General features: G+C 33.8%; 6 protein-coding genes across 6 annotated transcripts; 4 read left to right on the top strand and 2 right to left on the bottom strand.

The window, feature by feature from the left end:
- The first annotated feature begins 931 nt into the window (after nucleotides 1–931).
- On the top strand, nucleotides 932–2349 carry LOAG_06337 (hypothetical protein). Its single transcript, XM_003141873.2, has 3 exons — nucleotides 932–1055; nucleotides 1693–1809; nucleotides 2011–2349. The coding sequence occupies exons 1-3, from the start codon at nucleotides 960–962 to the stop codon at nucleotides 2101–2103; spliced, it is 306 nt and encodes a 101-aa protein (XP_003141921.1). The 5' UTR covers nucleotides 932–959; the 3' UTR covers nucleotides 2104–2349.
- Nucleotides 2350–4154: 1805 nt separating this feature from the next.
- Nucleotides 4155–5766, top strand: LOAG_06336 (hypothetical protein; the record flags this gene model as incomplete). The annotated part of the gene is made up of 5 exons (XM_003141872.1): nucleotides 4155–4434; nucleotides 4601–4699; nucleotides 4834–4965; nucleotides 5364–5470; nucleotides 5695–5766. The coding sequence occupies 5 exons, from the start codon at nucleotides 4155–4157 to the stop codon at nucleotides 5764–5766; spliced, it is 690 nt and encodes a 229-aa protein (XP_003141920.1).
- Nucleotides 5558–8129, bottom strand: LOAG_06335 (phosphatase methylesterase 1). Its single transcript, XM_003141871.2, has 7 exons — nucleotides 7981–8129; nucleotides 7493–7697; nucleotides 7206–7384; nucleotides 6914–7074; nucleotides 6614–6705; nucleotides 6346–6489; nucleotides 5558–6172 (listed from the first exon to the last, which is right to left on the bottom strand). Exons 1-7 carry the CDS (start codon nucleotides 8058–8060, stop codon nucleotides 6032–6034), a joined length of 1002 nt encoding a protein of 333 aa, XP_003141919.1. The 5' UTR covers nucleotides 8061–8129; the 3' UTR covers nucleotides 5558–6031.
- A 1250-nt stretch (nucleotides 8130–9379) lies between these two features.
- Nucleotides 9380–10436, top strand: LOAG_06334 (hypothetical protein; the record flags this gene model as incomplete). The annotated part of the gene is made up of 2 exons (XM_003141870.2): nucleotides 9380–9524; nucleotides 9908–10436. 2 exons carry the CDS (start codon nucleotides 9380–9382, stop codon nucleotides 10051–10053), a joined length of 291 nt encoding a protein of 96 aa, XP_003141918.1. The 3' UTR covers nucleotides 10054–10436.
- Nucleotides 10437–10439: 3 nt separating this feature from the next.
- On the bottom strand, nucleotides 10440–13391 carry LOAG_06333 (SET domain-containing protein). Its single transcript, XM_020447120.1, has 8 exons — nucleotides 13313–13391; nucleotides 12344–12437; nucleotides 11921–11986; nucleotides 11781–11854; nucleotides 11436–11577; nucleotides 11232–11372; nucleotides 10781–10873; nucleotides 10440–10586 (listed from the first exon to the last, which is right to left on the bottom strand). Exons 1-8 carry the CDS (start codon nucleotides 13370–13372, stop codon nucleotides 10489–10491), a joined length of 768 nt encoding a protein of 255 aa, XP_020302615.1. The 5' UTR covers nucleotides 13373–13391; the 3' UTR covers nucleotides 10440–10488.
- A 347-nt stretch (nucleotides 13392–13738) lies between these two features.
- On the top strand, nucleotides 13739–15500 carry LOAG_06332 (UcrQ family protein; the record flags this gene model as incomplete). The annotated part of the gene is made up of 3 exons (XM_003141868.2): nucleotides 13739–13927; nucleotides 14171–14251; nucleotides 14725–15500. The coding sequence occupies 3 exons, from the start codon at nucleotides 13739–13741 to the stop codon at nucleotides 14881–14883; spliced, it is 429 nt and encodes a 142-aa protein (XP_003141916.2). The 3' UTR covers nucleotides 14884–15500.
- Nucleotides 15501–17877: the final 2377 nt, after the last annotated feature.

Below are 17877 nucleotides of genomic sequence, written 5' to 3'. Positions count from 1 at the left end.
AACCAACAACAATGATAACAACAACAACAACAACAAACAACAACAACAGCAACAAAAACAATAACAACAGCAACAATGATAACAGCAACAACAACAACAATAACAACAACAACAACAGCAATAACGACAATAACAATAGCATAGTGATATCGAAAATTCGTTTCATATTTTACAAATATTAATCATTTAAACTAAAAAAGTTACATTTTATATTTTACACTTATGCTTATTGCTTACTCATTCATATTTTAATGGTAGCATACAATCAATCAGTCAATATATTACTCATTATATTCAGATACATTACTCATTCAGTCGATTGATCAGTCATATCGTAATGATTGGAGAAAGCTTGGAATAAACTAAAGATAAGTACTATGAACTAACAACAATAAATGTTAGAAACTTTCTCAAGTAATTCGAAACAAAAAACGTTGAAAATTTGAGAAGAAAAGCATATACATCCTGCCTAGGCATCAGTCATCATCATCGTCTCATTGTTATCACTACTGTCATTATCATTGTCATTATCCCTGTTATGTATCTGTCAATCCTACTTTTTGAGCTATACATTTGAGTAAGACAACATCACTGGATAGAATGTTTATACATAACGAAAATAAGTAGAGTGTGTGTACAGATAAAAACATGACATGACTCTATGTTTCCTCTGCTACTCATATCATCAATTTACGCCTGACATTCGCCGGCAGATTCCCTTGCTCGTGGTGACATCTGTGACATGACCTTGGATGTATTACATGCTGGGTTCAATGTATTATGCTATCCTAAATGTCCACTTGCTACTACACGTAACAGTGCTAGATTGTTTAACGTAAGGACACTATATGACAACTATATATGCCCTCACATAAATGACCGAAGTGTGTCATTCATATGTTTTATGTGATTTAAAGTGAGGTAATTTAAATTTAGCCTAAATCAACGTCTTTGCTACGATGCTTTCTGCTGGACTATTTTTATCCATTATTGCTGTGGTTGTATTAAGCGATGGTGATGTGGAAACTGCAGTACGTGAAATGACAACTACTAAAGTTGGTATTGAACATAATTCTTTCATCTGATCTATTCTATTTGTTAATTAATTATCACTTTCTATGTTGAAATAATATCCTCTTCATTGCATAATGTTTTATTATGTTACATATCGTTAAAAAAAAAAAAAAAAAGAATTATTTTAAAGCTGAGATAGTGTAACGATGATAAAGGTGTAAATTGGTATTAAGAAGTGCAAAGTTCAATTCCTTTGTAAGTTTATTTACTTTCCGTTATGAGAAATGAAATTTTGGTTATCACTAATATTTTAAATAATGCAAGAAGTTTTATGCACTTTTATCTATCATTACTGTGGTTGTATTAAGCAATAGTGATGTGGAAATTGCAGTACGTGAAATGACAACTACTAAAGTTCAAATCTGAATTAATAAAAGATTAAAATTTCTTCCGAAAATTACGAAGTAGTGAAAATTACAAAGCAGTGTTTAAATTTGATAAAAAAAATTGCCAAAACCAAAGTTTCAAGAGATTTTTGCTTAAAATTCGTTTGAATCAAATTATTTTATTTCCATACTTTTTTTTTCAATTATTTCTGTGAATCTGTTCCATACAACCATTTATTCATTTCGACCGTTATTTTCCCGAAATATTTCCTGCTACCTGTTAAATTTGCAGGATGGAGCAACATGGTGTCCAGTACCGGTCATTGGTACGCAGTGTCCCGCATCAAGCATTTTCCATTACTACAAATGTTGCGGTACTGCTAACAAAGAATGCTGTTTCAATCTACAGGTTCACTTTTCAATTTCTTTATGAAATTTTCTTGATTTTTTTTACTTCTTTTTTTTACTTTTTTTGTCTTTTTTTTTTACTTTCTTTTTTTGCTGTTTTTATAGGTTAGATCCAGTCTTTTTCATTTTTCTTTTTTTTTCCACCATTTCTACCATTTTCTTTCTTTTTCTACCATTTTGTAATACGAATCATATATTACAGACATGGGTTATTGTTGTTTTGGCAGTGGTTGCAGTAATGATGCTTGCATCATTCGTACTTTCAGTTCTTCGTTGCTTATTCTGCCGCCGTTAATTAAATGTCACTTCTGATGAAATATATGTCATTCAGCTATGGATTTCAATTAATTTGTTCTATGCTTTTTTCTCAGCAAGTTAATCTCTTATTTTTTTAATTTTAGAATAATTTGTAATTCACTGAAATGAATTTTTATGTTACGCTCATTAAAAATATATATAAAGTATTCTCCAAGTACCGCAATGAGCTAACTTACTGTCACATTTCAATAGATTGTTCTTTCTTAGGAGGGGGAAGTGCTGGAAATACTACTAAATTGTTTTAAAAAGTATCATTTATATATGATAAATCAAGAAATTATCTAATCTATTATTCCAGTAGAATTTCTGGCCATTTTTTAATAAAACTATAAAGTAATGTTGACTTTATTTCTTTTTTTTGATGACAATGTAACTTATAGCATATTGGAATGTGAAGTAAGGTTTAATATTGCGAAATGTGTTTTACTGTACTTCGTTTATTAATTAACACCTCTTACAACTTTTGTAATAATATATTGCGAGATGTTTTTGCGCAAGACTGATTATTCATCGGTATCATCTTCCCGTTTTTTATCACATGTATTTTTTCAATGGCACATCAGGAAGGAATATGGAAACATATTTTAGTGGAAAATCTTAAAATAACTTGTTTATTTTAATTATTTCGAATAATTATTATTTTATTAAAAAAACGACTTTTTTTTTAGATCAGTTGATAAGTTTGTGCTGAATATTTCAAATATTCATTCTAGCAAACTTTTCTGTTTTTTTCCGTGGAATTTTTATGTACAGAAATTGATGGAAAGATAATTGAGATATTAATTGGAAAATGATAGGATTTATCGAATCCAAAAAAGAGTAAATCCATCTTAACCAATTCTTAACCAATCACTCTACTTAATTCATTTTGTCGCCATTTTGTCAAGCATTTTTTCCCAGTTATTTTTTAAAGAAGGATTTTCTACTTAATTCAAGTTAATTACTTTGCTTAATTTCTTTTAATTTTAATTTTGTTATCCAAATCGATTTTACACTTTTTTAAAATAAAAAGTACGTACGTAACCCTTAAACACATTTCTCTTTCTACATTCACTTTCCTTAATAGTATAAATTTCTTTCTTCTATTCAATTAGTATTATTATTGTTTTCATAACGAACTGTCTCTTTCATGTTTTTTTCTTTTCGCAGAATTTATCAATCACTTAATAAACTTTTTTAATGATAATATGTCTGTACATATGGTTATCGGATCGGTCGTTGATAAGATCTATTAGGAAGACAAACTTTATCCTGAATGTTATAAATGCTCGTTCCAACAAACTTCTTTGTTCTTTTTTCGTCAAATTTAATGTGCAGGGAATTTCATTGAAAGATAAATTAAGTATTAATTAGAAATTTATTGAAAAAAAGGAAAAATTATGTCTGGAGAGTCATTTGAGCATCTGTAAAAATTTGATAGTAAGGTTATAATTTAATGATGCTTGTAGGAACTGGTACAAACTTTACCTTACCATAGAGTCATTTAATTATTTATTAAAAGATTTACGGTAAGATTCTTATGAATTTTTAGGTATATGAAAGCCTTCAATGATTACTTTGAACTACCAAAAGGAATGAATACGGTATGTGGTGAAGGGATTTAATTTTGTTTTTGTTTCTGATGAAATACATGATGTCAGAGTGATTTGAATAAAAGCGAGATCTGTTGGTTAGCTTTGACAAAAATCCAAAGGTTAGTTCATAAAGGTGAATTATTATCCATTAATGCATCATTGTGAATTAATGCTCGTTTACGGCAGGTCAGTTTGGCATAGTTTGATTAGGCTGATTGATTAACTAGCTGGTCATTTTTGAAAATGTCATATAAAGTTCTGAGAAATGATTGGTCGGTTAGTTATCACAAAAAGTAATATGAATTCTGGAAAAACTTAAAAATAATGTTCCTGCTTCAGAATTTCTGCAGTAATACTATCTATTTCCAACTCTGATATCCGATGAAAGCTTCTCGAAGAATTGAATTAATTTTTTTCCTCATTACAGCATGTTCTCGTATTAAATAAATCTGGAATGGCAAAAATTACAAACAAAATTATGGAAAATAGTCGTGACATGACTTACTCAATACCGCCATCAACTGCGGATCAATTATTACTATTACCTGCAGATAGCGCTTGTTTTACTCCCAATACCTCCTCAATTAGTTCAGCATTATCATTCGACAATGTTAATTATGATCATGATGATAATAATGGGCGCTTGTTTCTGTCAACTCCCGGGTTTAGCCCAATAAAACGAAAAGAAAATATGGACAATAACTTAGCTGTTAAAGTTGCACGTACGGGCGTGGGTATGACATGAAATTTTATTTCAAATGATTGAACAAATCGTTAGATCGTTACAAACATATGCTTCAACCGAAATTTGTAATGCGATAGATTTATAAAATGTACCTGAAACGTCTATCTGATTCTGCGTGTGTATGATTTCAAAGTTATATTTTTCAATGATTTCAGAAACAATCAAAAGCAATGATGCTGAACTAGATGATAATCGGATGTGTGATTCCAAATCAGCCTATAGTTTATTCGAAACTGAATATGATATTAAAACAGGTGCGTGTGTTTTTATGTTTACAACGATGATATCATAAAATGCCTGCTAAGCATATTATCGATCATAAATGATCCGTGCATGCTACTATTCAAACATTAACAGCATCAGATCTAGATATCAAATGAAATTTTAGCTGACCAACACAAATTCCCCGACTGGACTTGGTCCAATCATTCCAGAGCTGATTCATTCCCTCTATCAAACAAAGACAAAACCCATGCCTCGTCATCCTTCTATCATCTGCTCGACATGAATGTTGAACCTGGTAAAAAGCATATCATAAATTTTGAGTACTATATTGTATCAGTTTAGAAGACTCAGATAGACACAAATCAATGCGTATTAAATATTTCTCATAGCGTAATCGTACTTACAGTATTGCATGGTACTTATTAGGGGTCGTATTTAAGGGAAGAGTGGAATGAAATAAGGCCAAATAAAATGATACTATAGGAAATTAATTTATGCATACTAACGCCGTGTGAAATAAGATGAAGTGTTTAGAAGGACGAAATGTGTGAAATTTCTAAACCTTTTGAAAGAACAAAATGTTTCGACTTTGGAACTCGTATTTTTTCCACTTTTTAAATGATGTTTCTGTACTTCTTGCTGCAATACTTACTTAATTTTTGCTTAATGCAATATTTGTTCCTTCCATTTCAGTGGATAATCTGGCACAGAAACTGCATATCCCATCACAATATCAGTTAGAAGAACTGCAAAACTTTGCACCCTACGTTAACGTCGCATACGCTGAACGTACACCCACGGTTTGTCAATTCCTCACTTCATGTAGGCTCCAATTCAAACAGCCATCTGATTTCATCTCATGAAATATACCAATATTAATTCAAGAATCGGACAGCTTCACCAGATCACTAGTGTACCACCAACAGTCAGTGCTTTATGCTGCAGTTTTTCAATGACCAAAGAAGTCAAAATATTTATTAACAAATCGCAGGAAATTTTGCTTGTAAACAATATGTAAATTTAGATACCATATCTTCCGCATACCCTAACCAGGTCAGAATATATATTTGGCGAAAACAGCAATCATGCAGAATAGTATGCTTTACGATGCATTTCTTTCAACCTGTACCACAAAATTATCATTATGAGGCACAGAGGCAATGTAATAAACGCTCACTAAGAAAAGTTCAGCATGCCTGAATATCTGCTGAAATGCAATCAGCTTTGCTAGAACGCACAATCGAAGATAACACCTGAAAATGTCTAAGCAGAAACAACTTGAACAGGAAAGTAAAACTTCGACGCAATAAATTAATTTCCTGTTATCCACCATTAATGCACTAATATACAAAATCAGCAATTCACTGAACTGAATGACAAATTCGATTTCGGATCGCAAAGCTCGCTAGCGTATCGGCAAGGTCATCCGGAGAATCCTCTTGCACGGCATGACCTGCTTTCGGCAATATCGTTTCTTGAAATTTGCCCTGCATCTGTCCTACCTACAAAGTTGACGAAACTTATACTTCTTCGAGTTGAAGTTGGCAAAAAAAAATTGCATGTATCTGATGTTAATTTTTAATTTGCGAACTGTGGAAATTAGAAGGATTGAAAATCAAACAGGAAGTGAAAAAAATAAATTAAAAAAAAGTAGAGTGTGACGAAATAAATCTACAATTAGATCGGTGTCCAGTCTATCAATGCCAGCAAGAACTAGAAGTTTCGGTACACGACAGCTGAGAAACAGCTTAGAGAGGCCTTTGAACCATCCAACCCAATGCGGCTCCGTTTTGGACAAATCAATTCTCCATGTGTACAACTATAATAACTTTACACTAATATTAACATTACAATACACAAGAAAACTTTGGACGAGTTTTTTTTAGTATATAAAAGCAATATAGAGAGAGCACATCAGTAAAGTGATAAGACGATAAGCTCACATCGCCGGTTTTTTTAATTTGAGCAGGCATAGATACGCGAGCAGCTCGAGAATTTTTGGCTGTTCCCGATTTACAGCACCATTCTACCGCGGCTTAAATTCGTTAAATTAAATTTTCGAACATCCGGAACATATCAAAATCGAAAAATGACATTTGAAGGTTCAAATGGCTTGATTTCGTGATTTGAACGTTTAAATTAGTTTAATTGCGACATTCATAGCGGACACCAAGAAAAGGTCGCACAACAGATTTTCCCATTTATTTCCAAACAGAATGAGCAATCAAACTATATAAGCATACCACCGACACTGCCGAATTTCTGCGGTCGACTTTTTAAAAAATGTTTCATCGTGTTTAACGCTTCCATAGCTGTACCTTCCACAACATCAATGACAGCAATACCGATCACGTGCTTTATACGACCACTAGCTGCTACATGTACCGATAGAGCACCACCCATACTGAAAAAAAGAAGCTAGTTAAAACTAACACTCCTTTCCGGAATGAAGTTTAGGATCAAAGTGAAATCAACGGTTAGTGATTTATATATGTTGGTTTTTTAAAATAGTTTGTATGAATGTAACAAGCTAACCTATGTCCTATTATGAATGTCGGTGTTGCTTCGCCTGCACATATGTTTTTATGTATAGCTACAATATCTTCCGTTTGACGTTCAGTGGATAAATCTAATTCATCTGTCGTCACTGTATCACCATGACCTCGCAGGTCTGGTGCTACTATTCGGCACCGTAGTTGTGATGAAAGCTTCTCCTAAAGTTACAACTACCATCACTCATAAAGTTACCGGATCTGACGTACGATTTTTATAGCAAACTGTACTAATAATAAAGCTCCAAATTTAAAGTTGAGAAAACTTACTGTTAAGGCTGCCCATGTCAGACCAGAATAACCTCCGCCGTGAAGCATGTAAAAGATGGGTCCTATGTCTCCCTTTGTGTAAACGCAAAAAACACCGTCGTTAATGTTCAAACTAAGCTTCCTGTCGAAAAATTCATTCCATTCAAGCGGTGTCACGTCTATCATACCACTACGACGAAGTCCTCTACTCGTTGATGGAACTACTCTAAAATTCTTCAAATTAAAAAAAAAAACCATTGTCAAAAAATTTTTGCTTACTAAGCTTTGCCAATATATTTAAATACCGGATCCTTTTAGCTTCATGATAGATGATTTGCAGCAAATTTACGTTCCCCATAATTATTATTTTTAGGTTCACAAAATCAGAGCGACCACATTCCTGTCCTTATGATGTAAATCAAAAACAATTATCTCAGAACATTTTGCAGCACTCTGATACTTTCTCGGGCACATATTTAAGACAAAAAACGAGACTTACGATAACTTACCCGGTTGCAGTGCTACTTCCTTCTTCACTAACTGATGGTAATCCTTTCCTTGCTAGAATTTCTTTGCGCAGTGAACTCATTTCCCACGCGACACTTTTTTTGTGTTAAATGTTAAAAATGGTTGTAACTGCTGGCAGATGGAAGCTAAACAAAACAAAGGAATTACGCCCGCTACTGACATAAGTTACATTGTAAACACATAGGTTCAGTTCGTATTTGCAACGTCGTTACAAAAGATGCTTCAACAGTACAGTTATTTTATAAAATAACAACTGTAAATTTCTTTAATTTTACATGCTATGCATATAAATAGCCGAAAAGAACGACATAAACCAAAATCATAATAAAAGAACAAATAGTACTCTTTTACTCTAATACTATACTTCTACTGTTCTATTCTACTATGCCATGTTACATTGGTACAATTTTAATTTTTTTTTTTGTACAATTATTTAACGTATAATTTCAAAACAGAAAGTACCATGGGGTACTTTTTCTTAATTTAGAAGTAATATATTAGATTCGGGTTAATTTACGGAAATATAAACAAATGTGACAAGTAAAGGTTAACATATGAGACAGTGAACATGTTAACTTAACTTTAAACATCGGAGGAGACAAAAATATTCTCGAGGATATGGTAGGGAAGATTGCAAATATCCGGTAAGATCCATGCGGAGGTAAGGTACCGAGGAGCGATATTCACCATCAAGCTTAGAGAATAAAATTCAAAATCAATGGTATTCATTCAGCTAATATGACCCAAATCGATGTAGAATATGTTAAATAATACGAATCTCTTCAACCGTATCGCCTATATGTGCCTCCATGTTCCCTTTTAATTTTCCGGTTAAATAGCATAGCAAATGCATCATTGTATGTTAACGTTTCAGTTACTTAATAACGTCCACTTTATGCTATTTCGTATTTTTCCCAAGCAAACTGTCAACTTAAACTGTTCACAACATCTACATGATATAACAAACAGAAACGAGTACAACCTACGTTGTCCCCGTGACATCTCGGGGAAGAGTGAAGGGTACCAACAACTAATTTAGAGCATAAATCCACGAAACAAGGTTCGGCCATTGCAAAGTCGGTAATAAATGGCAGCAGGACTGCAATTCGAAATTCAAATTAAATTGCTGCGCATGAAAGTAACACGGGGAGAGGAATGACGGTTGCGGGAAATTTCCGGTGTTAACGATCTGGATAATCTGTTCGTGGCTATAATATGGTTCTAACCGACTAGTATATATATATATATATATATATATGTATTGACACTTGTATATATGTGATCCAGTATAAATAACTTATCGTTGATGATCAATTACGATATTTTGCTTTTATCGGCTGTGTTTTTATGCTTTATAATCCGTGACAATTTCCAGGATCAATGTCACGACGATATAATTACACTATCAAAGCTTTGGAAGAACGACAATTTATTCAGCGTAATTTCGTAACACTTCCTGAAAAAGCATTCAAATATAGCAATCGTGCAGTTAGCTTAAATGAGCGGTTTTCAATCATCGAAAGAGGTATACATTGGTATCCGTTATTTCGTCTACTTTGTAGCACTCATTCAATGATAAGGCAGTGAACCTTCTATCTCTAATATATGATGTCCGGTCTGATGATATTTCAATTCCGATCTTAAACTTGACATATGCTAATCACTTCTCCAGCTCCCTAATTCTCTTTGATTTAGACTTTCGAAGTTTGTTGAAAAAAAAGCATATATTATATTAGAAGCAGTATATATTATATTCATATTTTCTTTTACGATTAGTATGCTGTAGCTCCAAAGTACAGCAGCTTCAAAGCTAGATGAAGTCCAGTTCTAGGTCTTACAGTTTGTTGTTAAGCAAAATCTGCCAGCAACACTAATACAATGTTTCCAAATAAGATTGATTTGTCTTAGGATATATACTTGTGCCAGACTTGAAAGATACAAAACAAGATTTCCAAAAGAATGTACGTTTGATACCTCGTGTGCCAACAACCTGGAGTGAACAGAAGCAACAGAAAACCTCAAGCGCTGCAATAAAAACAAAGACAAAGAAGTGAACAATTCCTTATTTCAGTACTACTTTCATGTAAATACTAGTTTTACTGATTTTGTGTTTCCGTCAACGTGGTTTTTCCAGTTTGAATATTTTGTTGACAATATGTTTGTTACCACTGGTTGTATTGATTGCCTGTTTTCGTCAAAGTGATCCTTTCAGTTTGAACATTTTGTTAGTAACATGTCTGCCATCATTTTGAACTTTTATTATTCGCGAGTATGAAGATAAAAATAACATCGATATGAAGATAAAAATAACATCGAACAACAAAGTACCATCACAAGTAATACATAGAAAGACGTAAAAACGTTGGAATCAAAGACTTGAATGGGACTGTCGAGATCAAGCTGCAATTTTTTTTTTTGACATGACAAGCATTAATTTAATCTGGACCAACAGGAAATCAAAACGACCACTTACTTGTCACTAATGTTGATCAGCCGAAGATATAAGGATTCTTTTCCGGTGGAATCTTATGCCTTTGTGTTACACTGAGTACACCCAAACTTTCGCCGTATTTGTTTCCATACCATACTGAATACTTTTGTTAAATAAATATGTCACTTAACCTATTGCTTCTTCCCCATAAGATTTAATTTCCTTTGGAATGTCAGTACATATCGAATTTTGCAGTTTATGGTAGTGGAAAGTAAGGCAAATCGTAAAGAGCAAGTCATATGAAGATTGAATAACCGAACTGAATTAATTGGGTAACGGAGTGAGTTTACCTAGAAGTTCGATCCCTTCACTAATCGGCCTGAAGACGCGGTAATAAACTGAACCATTGTACTGGAAAGCAATCAGATTTTGTTCGTTCTCAACTAAAGATATATGAGCTGTTTAGGACCAGTAAAGGCCATCCTGTTATTTTGAAAACAACTTAAGTTTTACTGAAACAGTATCATCAGTGTCGAAATATTTCCTACGAAGTTTCTTAGGAAGACGGATGAACAAGTCATAAGCTAATTTTTAAAAGCATTAGAACTGCGTGAGTTTTTTAAAAGACCTTAGTTAAAGAGACAGAAATATGAGTAATATGTCTATTTGTATACGTATTCAAACTTTCAACAGAAAAAACGAAGTTTTTTCTCTTTGTTGATTTCGTTATCTTAGCAAAAAACTAGTCAGACTGAAGAAGTAGCCGAAAAAAAGGGAAGGGAAAAATTAAGCACTACTTACACCTCGAACTGTTTATGTAACGCATCCAGTTAGAATATCTTGGATCACTGCCATCAATATACTGTGATGGTTTCCCACTAATACGAATTTCCCAGGAATAACCATTTTGATCGGCTTTCTTCGGGTCAGACAATAATATTCCTGAAACTATTCAGTTTCAAAATGTTAACTCCAGTGGTTCATTTTATATGGAAATTAAACTACCTTGATATGGGCCAAATACCAGTCCTATCGGTATGTCCATCTTTGCAAAAACGCCCAACCCTGCTTTCGGAATTTTAGAAGTTTTGATTTCAAAAAAAGCAGGTAAGGTTTGTTCTGCTCTTGGCTTATTGTCTTCGCGTACCTGAAATCAATGGTAATAGTAGAAAAATAAAAACACTGACATAAGCCTCGTCAGTTTCCTTAGAAAACCAAAGTAGTTTGCAAATTAGAGGATTTAAAGAATTTCATAAATAATTACTGAATGTCACATTTACCTCACCGTATTAATATATGAAAGTCAAAAATGAATCGTGAATAAATGAAGTGTAAAATGATATAGCCTACTTCTCTATCACTGACAATAAACAGTGGATGTAGTCGACATGATGCGCGATAGTAAACTCCACAAAGATCACAATCTGCGAAATATTTCTTCATAGTTAAATGAACATTTTCTTTTATAGGCAAAAAAACCACAAACATACGTATGTAATCGTCATCCTCTAATTCAGATTCTGCCAAAACAATGCCAAAAGTTTTTAACTGCTTTTCTGAAAAGGCAAAGTAGTAACTGATGATCGATTAAGAACAAGTGTTCTTGAAATTTCGGACATGTATCCGACAAAGATATGAGCTCAATTATTCATTCATATTTGGAATTTTTATCTGAGAAATTCCAATTGTTTCAAGTGAATCGAAAAGTTACACACAATAACATTAAAAGCAGGCAGTTTATGAGGGGATGATACTTTTATGTATATACCATATGTGCATCTGTTGTGCTTTCTCAAGAAATAAATCTGGAGTCCGGAGCAATTCGAAGTATATAGCATGTATTCGGAGATATTACTGAATACCCCACTAACCCTGCCGATAATAATATGAAATCCATCGTAATTAATTATTACCTGACAATTTCTGCAGTAAACAGTACTTCGGGTTGTTGCAATCACTGGACATCAATTTGACCATTCGCTCTACAGCATCAACGACAAGACACATCTACAAAAAAAAAGAAACTTGCCAGAAAATACTATTTTTGATGAATGCAAAGTACAGCAGTGCAGAACTTGGTGGAATTTCAAATAAGTCTAATACCCCACTAACCACTGAATGATCGTCTTTATCAAAAGATCGTATTGCATCCAGCCATACGCATGCGTGAAACAAATGAAAGCCACAAAATGCTAGCGTAGCAACCAGATAGATTATCAAGAGAAAACGAAATGAAAGAATATTAAAAAAGAAATGAAATAAAAACAATGGGAAATCAAAGAAAGCGAAGCAATGAAAAGCTCGTTTTTTTTGTTAACTTATATCCTTGATTCTTGACCTCTTCAGATGATAAAATATCGATGGTATCCTTATGTTATGAATACAGGAATTAACAAAACCACGAGAATATTGCATCGTTGTAGGCATTTTTTAAAATAACTCATTCAACAGTGATGAAAGAATATTAAAAATAGAGAATAAAAAATAAACAGCTCGATATTATGTTAGAAAATTTTGCTTTAACTTGGATAGAGCAAAGAAGTACTTATTCCCTGCATTTCTACATTAAAATCTGCCGGAAGTTCTTTTAAAGATTTTATTCGCCGTAATAATAACATGTAACTAGATTCAGTAATCGATAACGGGTAAATCTGCAGGTTTATTATCGGGAATGATGTAAAGATGAGCTGCCCAACAACCGAAAACAGGTAAATCTGTAGGTTCACTATCGTTAGTTGATATGGGAATAATCCATTTCCACTGGATGGAAATTCGCTTCAATGGTATATGCAAGGAGAAGCTTTTGTTTTACAGGGACTTGAAAGCAAAATTGGCTGAAATAACCAATAGAAGAAAAAAGAGCCCAAGTAGGACATGCATACCTCCTCCTGAATGGGACTGCAACTCTGATAATCCAAGCAGTCATCCACTGAGCCACTCATAAGTATCACTCCTATAATTCTGTGAACAGTTACTATAGTTTCAGCATATATTCCACGCAATTTGAAAATATGAACAAATCATTCCTCATGAGGTGTAAATGTAACCGGGAGAAGGATGAGCAGATACGGTGGGAAGTGATTCGGTAGATTTAGTACAGTTTAGGATTTTAGTTCTATCCGAAAATTCTTAAATTTCAACTGGATATAAGAAAGAGCAATGTATTACGTACTTGTGCCAGTCTGTGTAGTACCAGTTTATAGAAGGGAAAAGGGATATCAACCTATTCCAACTTGACCTACTACCATTCTATTCTTACCCCATTTGATCTATTAACTCATCGTGACCTGACCTGACCTATTAATACAATGAAAATTGAAAGAACTCGAAAAAGCTTACAGACAAAGCCACACATACACACTCTTTTCCTCTATTTGTGGACTCCGCCCCATGTCGCGAAGTTCCCTTCGAATTCCGGAGCTAGAACGGATAAACGGAGTGGGAGGATGAAGTTGTCGCCGGTTCATTTCAGTTTAGAGTTCGGGAAGCTCGGGAAAGTAAGTTGCCTGTTTTAGTATCACACACGCTTTCTTATTATTCGCTATTATCTGTAAGGAAAAGGCTTCATTATGATTTTATTCTCTTGGTCCTTAATCGCTTTATTTCCTCTTACCCATTCACCTACTTATCTAATTGTTCATCCTACTTACCTAACTACTCACCACTTTCCCTCTTAATTATTTGCCTGCTTACTTACTGACTTACTTACTTGTCTTGATTTATCCAGTATGTTATTTTAGATTTATGGACAGTACAAATTTACGTTGGCTCCGAATGAGCAAAGAGTATTCAAAGGGTTTTGGAAAGATGCCACCATAAAGGTATGCTTTTTTGACTTTACAGTGACTTGCTGGAATGTCAGAATAGTTGTCAGAAGCTCTTTATTCCATTATCAACCACTGATTATTAGACAATCGACTGTTATCATATTTGAGGGAAATGTATGTTTAGCTTCTCCATTTCGATAATATGCATCATTCTTGACCATTGGTTAAGACTGGATGATATGAATAGTAATAAGTGAAGTAAAGATGGGAGATTATGATCTGATCAATGATAAATGAAGTGAGGGATAGAATACTTTGTGAACAACGGTGAACAGGCTTACTGTTATCGTTAGCTCTTTGTACATTTCTAATTTCTCCCTTACTTGTTGAAGGATATGGTCAAATGTTGCATTGATAAATTCAAATTAAGTGACAAATCATTTTCATCACATGTTTGTAGGTTCTTTCCAAACGTTTTGCGATGAATGATGGTTAAGGGTGTTGAAAAACACAAGGTTTGATTGCAGGTGTTAAGAAACACATGGTTTGATCGTTGGTATCTTTGGCTTCCTCAGGGTGTAGTATTCTACTTCATGACAAAGCTGTGCGTAAAAATGAACTATGAAGCTTACCGTAAGAAACCGGAAGATTTCATCAATGAAGGCATATCAAACGTTGTTGAGTAGTCTTTAATTCGAAATAACCGGTGTTAGGTCTCTATCATATTAAAACATTGTATCTTGTTTAAATCTTTATGATTCACTGGCTTGTAGTTAGTAATAGATTTTTGCTATGTGCAAGTATAAATAGATTAGAGTTTCAAGTGCTTGATCATGCAGTATGAAGGACAGAATGCTGGTCACTCGGCATCTAAGTGATCAGTTAGGCTTTGTCCAGAAAAAGTCAAACTTAGATGGCAGTTTAATTCTCGCAAAATTTTTTCTATTTCTTTTTATATCATATTGTCAGTAGTATCTACACAACTCTATGAAAAGGTGACCATATTAAATTTGTAATTGTAAGTTCTGTAAGTTTGTAGAACGGCAGTGCTTGTGAAAAAATTCTATAACAAATCGCCGTATGCCGATTAATTCTTCACTCATCACGAATGCAGTTTATGTTTGAAATTGTGAGATAGAAGCTGATATGTTTATACCACGGAAATTCTTGAAATATCTTAATGGGATTGGCCAGTGCAAATTTGCATGATTGCCTATCGATTCACAATTTAATTTCACTCCTTGTAGTCGGTGCCGGAAAAGATGACTGTCTCTTTTACATGAACTGATCTTTAGTAAAGTTCCATTCTTAAAATTAATCACTGCTTAAACGCTGTCAATAACTTGAAGAGTGGACCAAATTTATCAGTTCTACCTTATATATTTTAATTTCATAGGAATAGTATGCATAAATATATGCATTTTCTCTCGCTAGCAGAACTACGGTAATAGTATAACTGGAAACGACAATATGTGTGTTTTTTTTTCACTTAATACGATTGAGTATCTTTCAAAGTTATATGAAAAAATTGGATATTTTCTGTGCTTCTGGCATAGCTCCGGGAAATTCGACCCGTTCATATTCATCTGATAGCTATATAATAGAACACTTCGTTCATATTGGGATATGGAAGTCCAACTGATTTTCTTGACCAGATTCTCGTACTGAATGATATGGCAAACTATTTTGAAGATTTTGATACTGTTCATGATATAATACTTCGAATTAGGAATTCAACTTTATTGATCTAATTGGAATAGATGATTTGGTGATGGAAATGAACAAATGATAGTTGAATAGTTGAAATGTAGATTGTTGAAATCAAGCAATGCTGTTTTTAATTTCCTAATCACATGATTAACCAGTCTTTAATCTACCTGAAGACCCATCCAAAGGTCTTTACAGTGTGTACACAGCCCACTTTCTCTTGTGACTTACCAAAATTAGCACCACTCCACCATATTTTCATCGCTGAATGCGACCGTTTGTAAACAGAACCACGAGTATTACACATCGTTCGTCTCCTTATATTGCTTGCGTTTATCATTCACTCAGAACAAAAAATGAAATTTTATACACTTTTTTTTTTTACAAAGCAAACTTCAAACGACGTCTCGAAGAAAATTAGCGAAATCAAACACAAGACTTTGGTCAAACAGATGGCTAATTCAAAATTAATAAAAACAACACGAGAGATCTGTATATCAGTCTTTTTTTACTGCGACTGATATACAGAAAAACCAATTAGTGAGTGAAACAAGAACTGTTTGATCAGGAAGCTACTATTGGTAGATTAGCGTTTGATAGGATTCCATCAAGATATAGGTGAAACTGAACTAAGAGAAGATGAAGTCTAAAAGTGAATTTAAACGACTAGAAGTGAAATCGAATTCCGAACTAAAATTTACCACTCATATGGAGAAAGGTAACAGACCCGTTGTAGAAGTTTTCTGCTTTTATAGACCAAAATTCACATAGAATACGCGACAGTACACTAACGCTAATAGTTCCTATCGAAGTCCCTAAATGTATAAAAATGTGTGTATTATAGATACAATACAATACGATACAATACAGATACAATACAAATGATGTCGGGATATAAATTTCCGTAAGTTTAGGAAAGTATTTCCTTCTTTAAAGTGGCATAAATTTAGAACATTACATTTTCCGACAAAACTGTTGCGTAACTTGAAAATGATTCTCAGTTTGTCCCTTCTTTTTCCAACTACTGGAAATTTTACTCGTTCTATTGTTTCAGCTTTGGTAATACAATATTCAAAGATCGCTGGAATAAATCTTTTTAAATAATTGATGAAACCTCAAACACTAATTTATAGGAAATGAATTATCATTGGAAGAAAAGTGAAACCCATTAATACTACCCTTTCATCACTCATATGGTAATTGAAAGAGTCGAACTTTGACCTGTCAATATTTTCTATAAGTTCATATGTTCACTGGTTTATCCAGTTCCATCTTGTCCTTTGACATGATAATAACAACGTGTCGTTGATCACTGGCTGAACAAACAATTAACAGATGGCGTAAAATAAATGATTCTTTATAATATTTATGAAATGCACTGGAGGAAAGGCAACCTTTATACATACATCACGTTCCTCCTTTCGGAATGCATATTGTACTGTTCGCGTGATTCACGTAATTCATGTAAACTTCCGTCAACCATCCTTGCATTGCATGATTTTGTCGTCATAAACAGACTTAATAGAACCGAACCCCGTATTTTAGACCATTCAAAGATGACGTGAAGTAACGTGAAACGTCACATCACTCAGCCCATCAGTTGTTTGCTCCTCTTAAACAACCATTATGGACGCGTCATCGATAAGTGGCACCGCCCATCAACCGCTTAGATGTCGTCAGCTGATTGGTCGAGTGCTGACGTGGACCAGTAAGCGTGCGACCCTCAAACTGACAGTGTGGCTGATGAAGGGTGGTTTTTAGGCAGTTAAATGCTCAATAGATATTCATTCAGAGTTGAATGTGGTACTCTGTGCACTCCTTCTAGGCTGTAATATTCCCTCTTGTCTTTCTAGGTTGTAATACTTCGCTCTTGACCTTCTAGGCTGTAATCCTTCCCTCTTGTCCTTCTAGGCTGTAATATTCCCTCTTGTCTTTCTAGGTTGTAATACTTCGCTCTTGACCTTCTAGGCTGT

Source organism: Loa loa (genome assembly GCF_000183805.2).
Source record: "Loa loa unplaced genomic scaffold supercont3.13, whole genome shotgun sequence".
Classification (NCBI taxonomy): Eukaryota; Metazoa; Nematoda; class Chromadorea; order Rhabditida; family Onchocercidae; genus Loa; species Loa loa.
The sequence above is the reverse complement of the archived record's forward strand: the minus strand, read 5'-3'. Positions and strand labels throughout refer to the sequence as shown.